The sequence below is a fragment of the Bemisia tabaci genome, chromosome 2, assembly GCF_918797505.1.
Source record: "Bemisia tabaci chromosome 2, PGI_BMITA_v3".
NCBI lineage: Eukaryota > Metazoa > Arthropoda > Insecta > Hemiptera > Aleyrodidae > Bemisia > Bemisia tabaci.
The window spans coordinates 74,548,161-74,567,500 of NC_092794.1; the positions used below are offsets into that span (position 1 = coordinate 74,548,161).

The 19,340-nt window shown below is 39.7% G+C and overlaps 1 protein-coding gene across 8 annotated transcripts in view; it reads right to left on the reverse strand.

The window, feature by feature from the left end:
* LOC109035795 (uncharacterized) overlaps nt 1-16,032 on the reverse strand; it is a 125,055-nt gene extending 109,023 nt beyond the window's left edge. The window contains exons 1-5 of one of the 8 annotated variants that reach the window (XM_019049568.2): nt 15,632-16,016; nt 13,912-14,052; nt 4,929-5,321; nt 2,690-2,939; nt 213-393 (exon numbers count right to left, since the gene is read on the reverse strand). In XM_019049568.2, the coding sequence (XP_018905113.2) occupies nt 213-393; nt 2,690-2,939; nt 4,929-5,321; nt 13,912-14,052; nt 15,632-15,799 (1,133 nt within the window). In that variant the 5' untranslated portion in view covers nt 15,800-16,016. Of the gene's footprint in view, nt 1-212; nt 394-2,689; nt 2,940-4,928; nt 5,322-13,911; nt 14,053-15,631 lie in introns of all 8 variants that reach the window. The other 7 variants (XR_011899168.1, XM_072296256.1, XM_072296254.1 and 4 more) reach the window with 7 other exon arrangements.
* Nucleotides 16,033-19,340: the final 3,308 nt, after the last annotated feature.

Genomic DNA, 19,340 nt, shown 5'->3' on the forward strand with positions numbered 1-19,340 from the left:
TTAAGAAGTACTTGCAAGCTACATCCTTTGAGTAAACAGGACACTTCTTTTTCCTCCTTTGAACATTTTCTAGAATCACGAGCTGACAAAGGTAAGATGTTTGAATGTTCCAATCTCCAAGGGACCAAAACTCAGTGAAGATTTGCTGACGGACAGTTTCAGGGACATTTTGGTTGCAGTGAAAACGGCAATTGTGAATAAATTCTCCACACCTCTTAGCGGCATGTACTTTCATGTTACGATCTACGTACTCCTTCCCCTCGTTTCTTGCTTTGCGCAGTTTATTTCGTTTCCATTCTTCAGGATTCCTGAACCTTTTCCTTGTACTCCCATTAGGTTCCGCAATCAGCAGAGAAGAGAGGTCATTGCCTGAATTGGAGGGGACACTCAAGTCTGGGGAGGAAAAAAAGGGACAAAGGATCAGCCAAGTCACTGTTTTGAAAGCTCTTGTTGTTTTTTCGTTAATTATTAAATTCCAGCAGGACTGATCAAATGAAGACTGAAAATATTCTAAAACCGTATCTGTCGACCTGTAATACAATCATATCGACCTACAATACAAAACATTAAGAAAAAAATCTTTCTTTTGGAGGTCATGTTTTGGTTATGCAGCACCTTCAATGATGTGTGCCAAGAATGAAGGATACTCATTTCCATCAAATAATAATCAAAGACAACCGAGAAATCACTGAAACCTAAAAGCTAAATTTCTTTGAGGAACTATTGCTGAAAGCAATTAATAGTAAGTTATAAAATTTTGCATCACAAAAACTGAAAGGTTAAGAGAGACCAAAAAATTGATTATTGTTCAAAGGGTTTTCGACAGAATTTTAATGAGAAGGACTTGTAGTGACAGTCCGACCTCAATAAAGAAGAAGGAATAGTGGATGTTTGTACTTGCAGTTCTCTTCTGTTTTGTACAGGCACATTTAAACCGATTTATTTCCAAGACTTAGTTGTAGATCTTCACTTAATTTTTTCTACTTTAAATACAAAAAATTGAACAATTACTTAGAAGTAAACTAATTTTATGCAGTCTTTAATGACATTCATCATTTTATATTATAACTGAAAGGTTCCGAGAATATAAATGTTCCTTGAAATTTTCACATAGAGATATTAATTCTGATATGTAAAAATTGGAAGATCAAATCTCTGGATTTAGTGTCAAAACATCATTTAGTACTTTTTGCACTCTATAAGGCCTTCAACATATTTCAAATAATTAAAACTGTTTAGAGAGGACAAAACTATCACTTGGCATTCTCTTGCACTGGACCTGTGAATTATAAAATGAGAAAAATGATGGAGATAACAGACTGAAGACTTTAGAAAGAAAAGTGGAATACAAGACTCAATAGAGAGTAGAAAAACTTTTGTAATGCAAAAATGAAAATAGACATTATTTGAAAGCATCAACAACGGTTCCACTCTCCTCTCATGAGTGAGATTTTTGGATTACAATCAGGTTCAAGTCTTCAATACCACAATTTGAGAAATTTCTTGATAATCAACCGCAATGAAATGTTCTAGCTCCTTCAAGAACACATAGCACTAAAATATCACTCACGGTGAATTTGAAATGGAACGGTAATAAAATGGTTTCAAAATTGTTAAGCACTCATCTGAAGTCTTAGCCTACAAAATTCTACACAAAAGCATATGACTTGTATGCACCACAAATAAAATTGCCTAATTTTGGGATATTTTAGAACATCCTCCACATATTAACAAAGAAAGGGAAAAGCTTCTTTAAGGATCAGCAAATAGTGGACAAGAAGACTTTTAGAATTAAAGGAGGAGCGGATGGATACCTCCAATTCATGGATTATGTCACCTTTCCTCTAGCTTGTTCATATTAGATTTTAGAGAGACAGGCATAAGTGTCCACATCATAGAGATTGGATTGGTGGAGAAGCGAAATGCCGACAGTTGGAGAACCTCCACCCATCATATGCCATTAAAACCCTCACATTGCAAGGACAGAAAACAATTATTAAAGCACCTTGCTTGTTCAACAAGCCCTAAAAGTCATAAATGTTGGGACTTGATCCATTCTCAATGTAGATACCATAAGAATCCCATCAGTGTAAAAATATATCAGCTCTTTTAACCCTAATTTATCGACGGTAAAAATCGCATATTCTTTACAAAATTGCCGCAATTTGTAAAAAAAAAAAAAAAAAAAAAAAAAAAAAAAAAAAAAAAAATTATATATTTTTCTTCCAATTGGGGAGAGGGGCTGCTAGAATGGAAAGGTCTATTTAAAAACTGGAAATGGTATGAACCTCCTACCGCCCTTTGGAAAAGTAAAGAGGAATATCAGATGTCACGAAAGTTGATCTAGAACTTTTGTTCAGGAGGAAAAATTGGGTCACTGAAACTCAGGACAGCTGTTGCTTTGAGTGAGGGTGCTCTCAAGTGAAACATTGCTATTAATGAATTTATTATTTCAACACATAGATAACACCTGTGCAGTTCGGCAGTTTCACTCCGGAGGTACTCAGTATTTTCATGTATTAAGATATGAAGCTTAGCTGTTCTTTGTACAGTTTTTAATGGGACTGGCATAAATTTGAATTTGAAACTGAAATTTGAATTAACGATCATTATTGTTCAGATCGAAACCCTGAAGGATCCTGCAACTATGTATGACCCTCTCCATGAAAAGTTAGCAAACATATCTTACCAGTATGAATGATGGCATGTTTGCGAAGATCTGATCTATAGTAAAAAGATTTACTACAAGTGGGACAGTTGTAAGGGCGAACTCGCTCATGGATGATGGAATGCGCTTGTAAAATAGCTTCCTCAGCATACGATGCTCCACAGACTTCACACATGAACTGGTTGTCACCTTTGTGTGTTTCCCAATGTGTTTTCAAGTCAGAGCGTCCATCAAAAGATTTATCACAGTAGTCGCACGGATAAGGAGGGCCCTGGAAAAAATTAAAGGTTGGGACTTTATCACAGATAGATATGACACATGAGAACAGTTTCTCTGAGTATTTTTAGAGTAAGGTTTCAACTTTTTGTGAAGTGAGAATAAAACGCACGTTCTACAAAAGTGATAGAACAGAATCGCTGGTCTCATAACTGACTATTTTCATTTTGAAATGCAATTTAAAACAACCTCACAGGACACAATCCCTCCAGAATCACACTAGTTGGCCTGAAAGCTTGGATTTTAGTTTTGACTTATACTTTTCTTTACTTTGAGTTCTGAAGTTATGGAATTTCTTGCCTTCCTTATCGTGAGAAAAGGGCCAATACAAAATATTTATTTTCTGAACCTTTTCTCTAGTATTTTCCAGTTAGCATTGTTTATTTTACTTCATTTGCTACGCAAGAAATTTGCTAATTTTTTAAATTCTCGTTTTAAAAAGTATACTGCAGGAAGAGGATGTTAAACGACAGAAGTGGAGGAAGAGGATGTTAAACATCAGAAGCGCAGGAAGAGGATGTTAAACGTCAGAAGCGGAGGAAGAGAATGGAGAGGTAAGCACCAGATGAAGAGAAAGTACGTGTTACTATCATCTAAAGGTGGAGACAATTCGTGAAAAAAGTTTTCCGAAAATCAGCTGGTAGGTAATAATTAAAAGTAGGTCATACATAAAAAAAAGGAGAAAGGATGAGAGAGGTACAAAAATGAAGAGGGAGGTGTCATGACAGGTGCATTAAGTGTAATTGAAACAGCCCGAGGAAATGGGGTTAAGCAGAAGTTGAAAACAAATTTTAATAATAACATGGATAAAGAAATGCGAGTAATAAGACAATCAGAAATAAGCAGAGGAAAATTCAGTGAGAAAGAGCGAGACAGTAAACATGAGATGGATTCAGTGAAGAATCTCTGTTAAAAGTTGTTATTCATCAATGATCTAAAGTTCTAAGCAATCGTCAATAGTCAACAATACATCATGTCCTGTCAAAACGAACTGCAGTTTGCATGAAGAGTCTTCAAGAGAAGATTTTACAAAGCTGAAGTCGCAGAGAACTGAATGGAGTGCCCAGTGGTTGTTGTTACCTGTTGTCAAAACTGTTTTTTTTTTTTCATACAAATGTAAGAAAAATAGGTACATAGGCTGTCGCAAAAGGATTTCTTCGTATGAGCAAACGGAGGCAGACCTCAATATGCGGTTTTTTACAGTCGTAAGGTTCAATGTAATAGCCCAAGAATAATACATAGTTGAGCTTATTTGACTGAAAATTTGCAAAGTCATGGTCCTTTTTTTGGAGCCGTGTTGGACGGTGCCCTCCAGTATTTTCAGACACTTTTCACCCAACAAAAAATAATTTAAAAAGGGGCTGCGTTTATTTTACGAAAACAATCAATTGAAGTATTCTATGAAAGGGCATCCACTTGACTACTTTTCTCCTCATGATTTTGCAGTTTTGCTTTTTTTTAAAGTACTTAAATACTATCCTTTTTATGCATAACTGGGGAGTAAATTGACAGCAAAAAAAAAAAAAAAAAAAAAAAGATGAGGTGCAACCTTTCTTCTGCCATCAAATTGGATCTCCTGCCTCTTGTGGTTTTCTCAGTATTAGAAATAACAAAAATAATGAAGCATTAGGTCTGACTCAAGGAAGAAAATACAGGATCATGACCCTCTATTTTTTCATGGATTCCTTGCTTGAGTCTTGATGTGTGAGTCTTGATGTGTGAAAATGCATGATATTCTGATGAAGGACTCACAACTCCTTCATTCCAGGGCGCTTTTTGGCAATCTCTTTGGTAAAAAAGCTGTATTGCCATTCAAAAGTTATTAAACTCATTAATTAGTCCCACCTTCTACCATTCTGTTTGCCTACTTGCAATTATAACAATAGGTACTGAATACCCTGTGAAACAGAAAACTTGACAAAACATGTCTGGAACTAGAGAAGTGTAGATATGGACTAAAAAAAAGCAAGAAAAGAACACTCACAGCAGTATGGATTTGCTTATGCCGATCCAGCTGTTCCCGATTTTTAAATCCTAGATTGCAAATATTACAATTGGAATGTCGGCGGGGATCCTCTTGTGATAACCGTAAAACATCACTGCCACCGTAACTCGACTCTACCGGATAGTCAAGATGAGAATCTTGATTTTCTTCTGACATATCATCATCATACTGATCCAGATGTATGCTAAATGGGTCCACTATCATTACAACCTCCTCCGACTGCTCTTCTTTGATATCCTGGTGACAACTATCATCATCTTCATCGTCTTCATCGTCCTCATCCTCATCAATAGAATCATGTAGTGCATCTATATCTTGCTCTTCTGGTTCTGATTTGATTTCTGTTTTAATATATGGCTGTGAATTTTCCTTCTGAAAAATATGACAATCATGATTGATTGTAAAACTTCATCAAAAATTCCCGTTTAACGTTAACATTACCAGAGCTCTTATTAAAAACAAGCTTATCAAGCATAGTCAAAAGTATATTTCCGGATCTTCCATTAGAAATGAAGCTATGGTGAAGCACTGAGATTTACAATTTGATGGGTGCCACGTTAGGCAAATTTTCAAGAACTATTCCCCACTTTAAAACGCCGTAGGCTTAGGGGGGCGAATACTCCCTATCACTGTGTGGGGGAGACGGGGTCTTAGATAAATGGAATACCCCCCCCCCCCCATGAAGGGAGGTCGTCGGGACCTCGCCTCAAAGTTACTCAAAATTTACCTCTATTAGGATGAATTTTAAGGCTTTTGTAACTCAAATTTTGTATTCATTTCTGCACAGAAAGTACCCTTTTTCTGCATTTTTGGCTCAAGATTCTTTGGAACTGATTAATTTAACCGATTTTTTGTTTCATATTTCTTTTCCTCCACCCATAATTTCTGGGAAGGGGGGGGAGCAAATGATACTATCTTCAATTTTAGGGGGGCCAGGCCCCCTGAACCCCCTAGCTACGCTCATGTAAAAGGCACAAGTTACCTAGTTTAATAAGCTCAAAGCTTTACTTGAAACCCATTTTCTCAAAACATTTGCTTCTGAGCAGGAGCACTAAGCAGGTCTGGAACAAGCGAACATGTCACGATTCATGAACAACCTGATCTCTTATTCTCTTGCTACATATTTTGACATATGGAATATGATGTCGATTTTCAGCTACAGATAATATTAGAGGCTACATGAGGACTTTTACGGTCAAACAGCATATACTCATGTCAACGTGGGTCTAAGATTTTGCGCATACATTCAACTGTTTACTTGGTTGAGAGCTGTAAACTGTTCCGAGATTTACCTCAAAGATTTGTGCGACGAAAAAAGAGGAGTTACTCCCCTTTAAAAAAAACTATATGGGTAGAAAAGGGGGTGAAGAAAAAAGGTGGTGGAGAAGAGCTGGCTGGCCAGATTGTACCTCTTGCTCTTGTCCAAGAAAAAGAAAGGAAAGTTCTAGGGGCTGACAGACTAGACCAATCGAGTTGAAGGCCAGACCGTACCTCTTACTCCTAGAAAAAGGTGAATGGACGTAGATGAGGTTTGAAAGGGCTAATTGGCCAGACCAATTGATTTAACGACCAGACGATACCCCTTGTCCTTTCAGAAGAAAAGGAAAGAAAGTCCCGAGAGCTGACTGGTCAGACCAATCGAGATAACGACCAGACCGTACCTCTTGCTTCTAGGGAAAAAGGTGGACGGACAAGATAGCACAAAAAAATAACAATAAGAATGAGAATAAAAATAAAAAAATATAAGAGAATAAAAGGGGAAAAAAGGAAAAAAGAGAGGGGATTAAAAACTGACTGGCCAGACCTATTGAGTTAATGGCTAGACCGGACCTCTTGCTTTTAGTCAAAGAAAAAGAAGATGAAGTGAGCAGAGAGGGAGGATAATATATATAGGAATAATGAAACAAGAAAGAGAGAATAAGTAACTCAGTGATAGGGATTTACAGGACAAATTTTAATGAAGAAAAAAGAAACAAGGTCAATTGAAAAAGAAAAAGGGACCATCTAAGTGATATCATGCTAACTATGAACAAAAAGAAAAAAGGAGAAAAACTAAGGGTATCAACGCCTGGATTCCAACTATATTTCCACTTAACCGATCCAAAACCAACTTAACCGACCAAAACCAAACGCCTATCTCGAGGATCGAACTCCGAGCGCAACGACGCTCTCGCCAACCTGAATTTTGCAGTTGCGACCAGGGATCCTCATTGCCTCCAGAGCACTGCAGGCCAGCGCTGGGGGTAGCTAAATCAGCACACTACTGTCCTGTTGCCAAATGTGCAAGTGTTTTGTAGCAGAAGAGGACAGCCGCACTCTCACCTCTCGCTCTGTTCTGAAACGCTACAGAAACCCCCAAGAGTATTTCCCTGATCACCACATTTTCTTTCCATTATTCTGAATATTTTGGCAGAGCAATGTACAAAGTGGGTGATTTTGGATACTTGTAAAAGGGGAAGAGTCGCATAATCTTAGCAATGTTGACATGGGTGTATGCTGCTTGGTCGGAAAGGTCCACATACATTTGTTACAACGCACATTAAATAATCAAATGATAAAAACAATATTATTATAACACGCCGCAATTGCCGCACTCCTCCTTTGTACCAAAATAGAATAATGCCACCGGTGCAAAGATAAAAAATTTAAAACTTTAATAAAACTTCATTAACCGATATCATCTAGAGCGGAAGCATCGTATGTTGACACTGAAGTCAAGAATTGTTTAGGTCACCACTCATCAGTGGTGCCATCTGACTGCATAGCCCTGTCTTCATTTGTAAAAATGGATGCTCAAAATGTCTGAAAGTCAGGATGATTCGATTGATGGGTGTTGCATTTTAAAACAGAGCAACGCGACTCTATTTTGATCAACAATTGCGATCAGATATCGCAATCGCATACTGGCATTCCTCAGAGCTCGTGCGTGCGGTCAGGTGAAGTATTGGGTGAAATTTGACTGTAAGTATTGTTAAACTATTTACCAGCCACAATTATTATCATCAAAACAAACGAGGCATGCTTCATTCAAGTATTTAGGTTTGAGGTTATGTGCACTCTAAGCATAACAATGCTTTGAACAATGCTGCTGGATGTTATGATAGTGATCTAGTATAGTATATCTCATATAGAGAGCGCTGTGCTCTCCTGTACACTACTGTGACCGAGGACGGCCGGAAGCCGATCCAACCCAAAATAGATTCATCATGGCTGCCTAGCTATCGTCTCGCCTTTTCATCTTCTTTCCTTTCCTTTCTTGATTAGGATTGCTCCTATTCAAACATGGTGCCGAAACCCGTTCTCCGTTCGTAGTTTCGCGAAATCGGTAGTTTTGAGCTCTACGCGTAACCGTATTTCGTCGAACACGGCGGTTGAAAGTGCGTGCGACGTCGAATCGAACTTTTGAAAGTGCGTGCTAGCGTACCCAGCAGTGCGGCATATCTTTGAAACGCGTCCGATAGTGCGTGATGAATTTCTTCATCTTCTTTCGAACTAGCAGCAAATGCTCTCGATGTGCTAACTCGAACTCTCTCTTTTTAAATTTCACACCAAAGTGCTACCTACGTGTGTTGAAATCAAAATTCTGTAATCAGCTGCAAGTGGCCTATTTCCTTTATCATGCAAGACACGACGAGTGCTGCTGCTCAGCAATCTGCTAAGAACTCTCGATTTGTGTTTTCATAAAGTTGTGAAATCTGTATTTGTTGCCGGTCTTCTTCCTCAGCATGATGACATTAGGGTGCAACTCCTAATGAAAGAGAGGAAGCTGGACGAAGTGGTGTTGTTTGCTCAGACAATGCACGCGTCACAACTACAGTCAAAGTCGATGGAGGAACCGACCGAAAATTAACTAGTAAATAAGGTGGAACAAGGAAGATCCAGCAATGTCAGAGGACGTGGAAGGCGTGGGAGAAGCAGTGCTATCTGTGAACAAGCGACATCGTCTAACTTCACCCGCAACCACAATCCTCAACACGGGCGTCAATCCAGCTTTGGGAAGCAGAAAGCCTGCAAGTCCTGCGGAAATTCAATCCACTACTCCGGTAAATGTCCTGCCATGGGAAGAAGCTGCTCCGTCTACGAGAAACCCAATCGCCTGAAGAGGGTGTTCAATAAGCAAAGCGTCAGGTTTGTGGAGAATGACTTCTCTGGCGATGAAGACGACTACTACCAATCGACAGACGATGATGGACCCAGCCTCTTCATTGGTGCTGTCAATGGGGTTCAAGATGAACAATGAATAACAACAGAGCGGAAACTTTGCTGCCTTATGACATAGGAGAATACCCATGGCAAAAACTTGGCATGGATTTCATGGAATTAAACAAAAACTTGTACCTGGTAGTAATAAATTATTATTCGCGATTTCCTGAATTAATTAAAATTAACAATACTATCCCCGTCAAATCTCTTAATGTCTAGAAACCTGAGAACTAAATTGTATGTTAATAAGTCAAACCGCCAATCGAAGCCAATCCCTTATACTATGTTTCACAAATTGAAATCGGACAACATTAAGGAGATGAAAAAATATCACAAAGGCAAAGGAAAACTCTCTGAGTTAAAAATAGGTGATCCACTTTATTTCAAAAAATTATGGAATGCTGAGTGGGAGCAAGGTTGTATTGTAAAAAAAATGTAAACAACTGCGCTCGTATAAAATTAAAATGAAGCAGGTAAACAATACCGAAGAAATGGAGTATTCATCAAACCTAAAAAAGAAATAGCGCCTAATGATGATAAAAAGCGCAAAATTGATCCAGCGCTCACAACTAAACTCCAAGAAAAATCAGCTAATTGTTATGAAAATGATTTTATAGTGATTGAAGAATGTCAATCTCAATACTTCCCCCAAACTCCAACGTCTGAAATAGAATATCTCTCGGCTGAAGAAGACGTACAATGTCTATTCAATTTAACCCCGGAAAATATTGATAATATTATTGTGGGTCCCTCTAATAACATTGTGACAGGAGATCTATCAGAGTTGGATATTGCACCAACTCAACCTCAGCCCTCAAAACCAAATATGGGTCATTCCACATCTAGTGTACCAGGCTCGGAACCCGACCCCCTCCGATTTGGCTGAAAATTGGTATACGAGGTCTCAACATCATTCTAAGAAACTATCTTGAAGGGTTTTCCCATCCGACGCCCCGTTCGCGAGATATCGACCCCCAAAGATGGGGTGAATTTTAGCGATATTCAAAAAAGCCCGTTTTAGCGATTCTCATTTTCTCGACTTCCCTCTCTTTGACTCTCCATAGCGAGACTCTGTATCAATCCATCATACTTCGAAAGAGTGTTTCCAGACCAGTTTTTCATGTAGATTCTGAATATGCCATCGAAATTTAGCTAAAAATTATTTAAATGGCCGTAATTTAGAGTTTTTTAAAATTTACGATTTTTTCGCCATTTAATGTTCAAACTGAATTATCTTAAAAACAGTCGCTCCGATTTTCGATTTTTTTTTTTTATACTTCAGGCTTAGGATATATACTTTTGGTTGATATACTTTTTTCAATGGGCATCGGACGGTTAAGGGCCTAAAAAATTCATATAGGCCAAAAAAGGTCAAAAATTGGTAAAAAAATACGATTTTTTACATTTTAATCCTAATATTTCGATGATGAACACTTCAATTAACGATATTTCCCCCAGTTTACCCTCTAAGATGTATAAAATTAGACTATCGACGCTTTCCATACATTTACCGATCGATTAACGGCCTGATGGAAACCGGAAACCGACCGAAAATCCTCGAAATTGACGCAAAAAGACGATTTTTCACACCGTAACCGATGCTTTCCATAGATTGTAACTGCAATTTCCAATTTTCTCTCTCTATTTCAACCTTAAGGTATATGCTTTTGAGTAATAAACACTCACTAACGTGCATCGATGGGGCACGGATCTAAACGAAAATGAAAACCGGCCGGAAATGCTCAAAAATGACGGGAAAAGGCGATTTATTGCATAGTCAGGGGAGCATGTGTTCGAAAATTACGTCCCGTTTGCACGTTTGTGATGCAAGTTTACTCCTTCATTTTGGTCCCTAGGATGAGAAAATCTTTGGTGGACTATCCGATTTTGATGCCAAGGCCCCAAAAACAAGATGGCGGCCAAAATGGAGGCTGAAATTGAAATGTTGGTGAAACGACACAAAACGTCAAGAGAGGTGTCGATTCTTATGTTTTTTGAATCGTAGATTCCAAAAAAATTGTCATACTTACAGACCCCTCGACCCACGGAAATGACCAAAATCCAAGATGGCGGCCGATCTTGGCTCTTTAGTGGCTAAAACGTCAAATGTGGAGCAAAGAGAGGAGTAAACACTCCAGATATCTGTTTTCGAGGTCACCGATTCCAAAAAAATAGGAGAAAAAAACATCTTATGCCAAATGGTACTGATTTGGACCATGCAAAGGCCGAACTCGGCAGTCATTCTGATTAGAGTGTTCAGAAACACTCAATAATCGGGACCCCTCGACCCACGGAAATGCACAAAATCCAAGATGGCGGCGATTTTGGCTCCTGAATGACTAAAACGTCAAATGCGGAGCAAAGTTCCCGATCCTCGAAAAGCCTTTCAGGGAGTTCACTTACCCTCTCATTCCTTCTAAAGCTCTATGTCGCTACCCTTTCACTGGGCATCCACTTCGTCTCCTCCCGGGAGGAATACCCAATCAAGCATCTTCTTTGGCAGTCCTTCGTCCGTCATTCTATTGACATGGCGATACCAGTCAAGCTGTCTGATCATGCCGTCGAATACGATGTCATTCTCGACTCTCATGATCTGCCGCACTCTTTCATTGCTAACCCGATCGCTCCTAAAAATTCCTAAAGCCACCTCCTCCAGAAATCCATCTCCGTAGTTCAATATCGAAAATTAGGATTAAAATGTAAAAAATCGTCTTTTTTTACCAATTTTTGACCTTTTGTGGCCTATTTGAATTTTTTTGGGCCCTTAACCGTCCGATGCCCATTGAAAAAAGTATATCAACCAAAAGTATGTATCCTAAGCTTGAAGTATAAAAAAAAAATCGAAAATCGGAGAGACTGTTTTTTAGATAATGCAGTTTGAACATTGAATGGCGGAAAAATCGAAAATTTTAAAAAACTCTAAATTACGGCCATTTAAATAATTTTTAGCTAAATTTCGATGGCATATTCAGAATCTACATGAAAAACTGGTCTGGAAACACTCTTTCGAAGTATGATGGATTGATACAGAGTCTCGCTATGGAGAGTCAAAGAGAGGGAAGTCGAGAAAATGAGAATCGCTAAAACGGGCTTTTTTGAATATCGCTAAAATTCACCCCATCTTTGGGGGTCGATATCTCGCGAACGGGGCGTCGGATGGGAAAACCCTTCAAGTTAGTTTCTTAGAATGATGTTGAGACCTCGTATACCAATTTTCAGCCAAATCGGAGGGGGTCGGGTTCCGAGCCTGGTACACTTGATGTGGAATGACCCATATAGGAAGAGGTCGTGCAAATACTAATAAAATTAGCGCAAATGTTGGCAATAGTCAACGTGATAGGAAACCTCCAGCATATCTTAAAGATTATAAAACTAATTGAATTGTAAAAAACCAACCTGTTTAAAAAAAAAAAAAAAAAAAAAAAAAAAAAAAGGGAAATTGTTATGGTAGTGATCTAGTATATCATATCTCATATAGAGAGCGCTGTGTAGTGAACCTGACATGTCAGGTTTGGTGACGTCACCAAACTGACATTTTGCTGTTATTAATTTTTCCTGTCAATTTACAGTAAGAAAATCAAACAAATCATTGAGGTTAGGTCGAGAGGCCACCTGTAGATGTAAGAAAAAAATATTAGCTCACATATTCCACCAAAAGTTTTGATGGAAAACAGCGTCACCAAACTGACACTGAATAAGTGAGAGTGAGACACTCCAAAAACCATGGAAGAACTGAAATCATGCTGAAATTGGAAAAAATAAGTGGACTTATCGAGTACTCGTCTGTTCGTTCTCCATTTCCGCACTCAGTCATGCCTTAATCCGCACACAAGCGATGTCTCTTGAGTGGCCACCAACTAAAACGCATAGCGTCACCAAACTGACATACTATTGAGTTACACGCTTCAAGTCTCAAATTAAATTGAATAATATAGTTTTCTGGTGTTTCAATGCATATTATATCAAACAATGTACATTCGAGACCTAAAAAAAATAGAGAAAGCTCGCAAAAGGTCTTGGTTTATTTATATAACGATTTGATACATTGACTACCTCCGAGTTACACGTCACCAAACTGACATTTTCACTGTTTAGCACATTGAAAAAACGGTTTCGAGTTATTCAAATCTCCTGAGGAATTTTTTCGTTGTTGGTATGACCTGCTTCTATGCAAAAAACCAAACATCGAGAGAAAATATTATAATTGAAAGTTTTCAGCAGACAGTTACACGTCTTTCCCATGTTTTATCCCATTAGCTGAAATCCACTCATATATGTTATTGTTATACATACTACTTGTATTTCTTTTTTGTGTGTGTGTTCGGTTTTCTTCAGATGGAGAACATCGTGAGCGTGTAGACAATTTCTCGAGCATCTAAATTACTAACCAACATTTTTAAAGTCATAATCAGCTTCAAAGAATTCAATCTACTTATTTAAGCCGATTAATTGACCAATCGAATCTCCGATTAATTGTAAACCATCAATCGATTGGACGATTAATCGGAAGACTGTTAATCTATTACTTTAATCGATTATTAAGGGCTTTATTAATGGATTACTAATTGATAATCGGATCACCTCTACTCAACATACGATGTTTTCTTTCTACAGAGGTTGAAATTTCATAAAATGCTGTGAAATTTTCCTAGTAAATTGAAATTCCAATTTTTATCCCTGCACCCGAGAGTCCTGAGAGCAGAAAAAGTGTTTACTTAACAAATTTTACTTTATGAGGAAGTTAAAATGAGTCACTTACTTCTTTTAGAACTATGTAGTGGAGGTATGATCGAAGCAAAGCATCACTTCTGATACATCGTTCTTTAAATTTCAGAGAACGGTCAACATTCAGGAGACAATGCTCACATATGAGGTTAGGAAGCCCATCATTTTCTTCAACCTGAAATTTAAAAGATAATTAATTTAGCAAGCAGAAAGAAGGGATGACCGTGAAAAAGAAAATAATTGTGTGTAAAAACAAGATTCAGATCCTCTGGTGATGAAGGTAGCTAATGGAGCATAGCTGTCTTGAGAGAAAATTGTAAAATTCTAAAATGAGACATCAGTTTCCAAATGAATTTTCGAACGTGCGAAAGAAATATCACCGACACACTCTGTCTAAATGACCCATGCGTTGAACCCAATGGCTGTATTTCTTAGGTACTTACAGCCTTAAATAACTAAGTATGTAACCTTCCAAGACATATTTGCCTTTCTTGACAGGAAACACACTTTCTTCTGAGAGCCATACTGACGTGATTGCATGGGTTACATATCGACGGTGAAAGTCGGCAATCACATAACTCGTTTGCGGTGTCTGAAAATCTCCGCCTCTACGTCATTTTTTTAAAGGAGAACAAATTGATATTATTTCTTGAAGTGTTTGCAGAATTTTCTTCGCATTGAGAAGAAAAATCATGACAGTTTTAAAGAATTGCCGTTGAGTAGTTTTCCATTTAAAAAAATAAAGTATGACAGGAAGTCTGCGACGTCGCAAACCGAGTTATGTGATTGCCGACTTCCACCGTCGATATGTCTATCAATTGAGGTAAAAACTTATTTTAAAAGCTCAGTGCCAAACAGACTCAGAATTACCAGAGGCCAGTATTACTGCAATCCTGGGCTAGAAACTTTCAATTTTCCTTCAAACAAAAAAAATATCTTTCGGTGGAGAAGACTAAAGTAATTTTCAGCAGTTATGAGCTAATATTTTAAATCCAGTACATATCGATGGTGAAACTGCAGAAATGCATATCTTAGCAGCATTAGAGACTTTCCGTCAGACTTGTATTTTCTACATAAATTACTAAATGTAATTTTTAGAAAATTTCAGTGATTGTTTTCTCTTCATGAAATGTTCTGTGAGAACTTCAAGCTATGATGTTAGTTCCGTCTCCCATTAAGAGATAAAATAGGAGCAGAGATTTCAAATCACCGCATCTGAGATATGTATTTTTGCAGCTTCACCTCAAATAAGTCTTTCACTGAGAGAAAGTCTCAATAAAGTAACTCCAGTGCCCTCACAGAAAAATATTTGTAGTATTTCAGGCACGAGAAACTGAGCATTTCAGGTACATACTTTCGGCTGAGGAAGGCATTATAACCTCCAAATTCCTGATTTTCAGCTGTCAGGAGACCGATTTAGTAGAGTGGAAGTAACCACTTCTCCTGATACCTACCGATTCCACAATTGTCGGAATGCTTCGGAACTTCTGAGGAAACAAAATTAAATGTTCCACGATGAAAAACTTGACATTTTACAGATCGAGATCAGTCAACAACACTCCACTCACTCCCGGAGCAGGAACAGGTGAGCGTGAATTGATTGTGATTTGTGATAAGAGAGCCGCTGGTAAACAAAACTGAAGGTAAACAAAGGTGGAGGGGGAAAATCCTAACAGTTCGACTACTACTAGAAGAACCCGACCAACACAAGAGTGACGTATCTGAGTTGAAGGAGAATGGCGGGATTACCTTACCTGCAAAGAAACGCTCTTTTCAATTTTGCACCTCAAATTCTCTGCCTCCGGGATGGACGCATTGACATGGTCGAAAATTCGGGATAAAACGCCACCCTGGGCTAAGCACAACCTGCACACTTGGTTGAAGTCTTTGATAAAGCCGAGCTGCATGAAATCCTCGTTCATTTTCAGGAAAGCAGAGATGAAGTTGACGCCCAAAAATAAAAAGCCCGGAGAAAAACCAAAGTTTGTTCGTGAACACAATGTGGCCTGCGGCGCAGCGGAGGCGAAAGCTACGACGAAAGTGAGGGGGCTGAAACCCGACTGGCAAGTATTGATTTAAGTGCCAAAGAGGAATAAGCGAGAGCCCCAAATAGCCGGGCCGGGGACGGCACGAACGCACGTTGCCAGGGCGAAATTTGCGCCTGCCCAAACGTCCAAACGCCTGCCTGTGGGGGGTTTGGGTGGATGTTGGATTCCAGCCCGCTGGGGATCCCTCCCTTCGAAACTCCAACATAGTCTATGACCCTTTCCCGGCCCCTGCTGGCCCTGCCCTGCGCGCCTCCGGACCCTCCCTGCGTGCCCATAACAGCGACGACCTCTGTTGAGAAAAAATACTCAATAATGTAGGTGCACCCCGGCTCGGCTTCTTCCCACCCGCAATCTAAGTTCTACGATCGTCCGCGATGACGAACGACGCTCTGCAAGCTCCTTTCTGCTTTCCGCAGTGGACGCGCCCCTCACCTCCGGCTTACAGCGCCGGCGATATATGGTCAAAAGGCCAAGGTCCACGCGAAGCTCCGGGGTGCGGTAGCGGGGTGAGAGGTACTTCTAGGTGAGGGTGTCTTGTCGCGTTCCGGTAGGTAAAGCTATCGAAATGGTTCATTGTCCGTTGAGGGCGGAGACAAGTTGAGAGAACCCATAAAGAGACAGAGACCCTCAGGACGATCGTCACACCACTGGAAACAGTGGAAACTTCGGAACTGGCAAAGATGGAGAGTGCATAGAGAAAAAAAAGGAGGTGTTTGCATTTCGGGCATCTTGGAATATTTTGATGACTTGATGACGTAGGTGGGTACAGCTAGGTACAGGGACGTCCCCTTCACACTGTACCCACCTACGTCATCAAGTCATCAAAAAATTCCAAGATGCCCGAAATGCAAACACCTCCTTTTTTTTCTCTATGTGGAGAGTGAGCGTGCAAGTACCTATAGGTAAGTAGGTAAGTAGGTATGTCCAGGGACCAGTTCTATAGGACCCTGGACTCCCGTAAGAGTCAATGTAAAAATTCGTGAGCAGGTACTAGTGCTGCTATCGCGCGTAGGATCCTCGCAACTCACTGCTGTTATCAGTTGTTGGACTTCATTAAAATCCGTAGGATCGCGTATTGTGACGAATGGATGGTGATAGTGACAACTGTCACCCCATTCGCAACAAACTGAAACTGGTAAGTTCGTCGGAGAGTGAAAGCTCGAGCTTAAAGCTCCAGGGTGCACTCCCCGATGAACTTACTTGTAGGAATCAGCTGTGAAGCGCCTTGGAGAGGGAAAGCGTCCGGCGGTCGGGATGTCACTCGGGTGGTCCAGCTACAGATCACGCGCGACATGGTGACATCATGTCGCGGATATGTGATCGCTAACATGCGAGGGACAGACCGATCACCCATAAGGACCAGTGATCTGAGAGAGACAGCGTCCTATGGCCATATGATGCCGAATCCAGCTGCTCATCTGCGGGTTGCCGGAGGGGGCACTGAAATCGCTGTTGTTTCACTAACATCATCGGACCCGGCGATTTCGGGTCTCCAAATCCGGCAGCCTGCATGTGATGTTCCAGGGATATGTGATTTGGTGTCTTATGACCAGAGCCAAAAACGCTGGCTTCGGCTGTTTTCTTGGAGTTTTCGCGTGGGAACCCACGCCATCTCCCCTCCATCCGAGGTTTGATGAAAACTCCGGAAAATGGGTGAAGTCAGTCTCTCTCAGGTCTCAGCTAAGGACGGTTAGCTAAAAGCACCCACACCCTATACTGTACCGAAGTTAGCCTCCCGGCCCCCAGAGTCAGTCTAGCCATTGAGCAGATTTCGCTGCCGCGTCGGTAAATCAGTCTTCCCGCTCGAGCAATTTGCCGTTCGGAACCCCGGAGCAATTCGCCCGCCAACTTGTACCCTTGTACAACCTGCCCTTGTTGCTGTGGACAAATAAACCTTGGTCTTCATACATCTGGTCTCTTCATTTATTTCACGAGGTAAATTACCATTGTCTGTACGTACGCTCTACCATCTGAGCTTGATAGGGACTCAGCATACACCATCCCTATCTGGTGGCGCCCCCAAAAGTCATCATCCTGTCAGCACCGTGCGGGGGCTGATAGTGTGATTGTCATTCAGCGGTTGGGTTGTGAGAGTAGCCCACATCGCCTTGCTCTGCAAACCCCCCATAGTAGTTTTAGCCCCGCTCCAAGTGGTGGATTCTCCGTGTTGTCAAAAATTAGTCTCTGTGATTGTTTTGGCCAATTCTGGACTAACACCTCTTGCTAGCCAAGCGGGAGTAAGAATCCAGACAAGTGTTCAGATCGTGAATTTGTGAAATTTGACTAGAATTATTAAATTTTTTTCTTCCTTCCCTCCTTCACCCATCCTTTCCCCTCTTCATACATCTTCTGGTCTTAAAACAATTCCTTTTAATACTCCTTTTACTTCTTTTTAATAATTTTGCAATTCTCTTTTATTTTTCTTTCCCTTCTGGAGCTAAGAAACTCACAGGATTATTGTTGTTCTGAACTCTAACTTTTCCTTCTGGAGCTAAGAAACTTACAGGATTAATGTTGTTTCTGAACTCTAACTTTTCCTTCTGGAGCTAAGAAACTCACAGGATTAATGTTGTTTCTGAACTCTAACTTTTCCTTCTGGAGCTAAGAAACTTACAGGATTATTGTTGTTTCTGAACTCTAACTTTTCCTTCTGGAGCTAAGAAACTCACAGGATTAATGTTGTTTCTGAACTCTAACTTTTCCTTCTGGAGCTAAGAAACTTACAGGATTATTGTTGTTTCTGAACTCTAACTTTTCCTTCTGGAGCTAAGAAACTTACAGGATTATTGTTGTTTCTGAACTCTAACTTTTCCTTCTGGAGCTAAGAAACTTACAGGATTAATGTTGTTTCTGAACTCTAACTTTTCCTTCTGGAGCTAAGAAACTCACAGGATTAATGTTGTTTCTGAACTCTAACTTTTCCTTCTGGAGCTAAGAAACTTACAGGATTAATGTTGTTTCTGAACTCTAACTTTTCCTTCTGGAGCTAAGAAACTTACAGGATTAATGTGGTTTCTGAACTCTAACTTTTCCTTCTGGAGCTAAGAAACTTACAGGATTAATGTTGTTTCTGAACTCTAACTTTTCCATCAGGAGCTGAGAAATTTACAGGATTATTGTTGTTTCTGAGCTCAAAAATCAAAAGAAATCTTGCCTACCGTCAGTTGGTCTAACATGAGCCGGTTTTTGACTTTGAGGCTTTGCATTTTTGCAGTAAATTTTTTTTTCATGCAATCAATTTTTGTTGTAGATCAGTCCCACATAGAAGAGTAAGAATAGCCCATTGAAAAAATTTTCCAGCAAACTGGGTATTTATTTTTTAAAAAAAATTGAGGTGGCTCATGTTACCTGCAAGGTGGGGTAACATGAGCCACCCTATTGTTTTTAATTTAAAGGCACATGTAAGCCTACTATA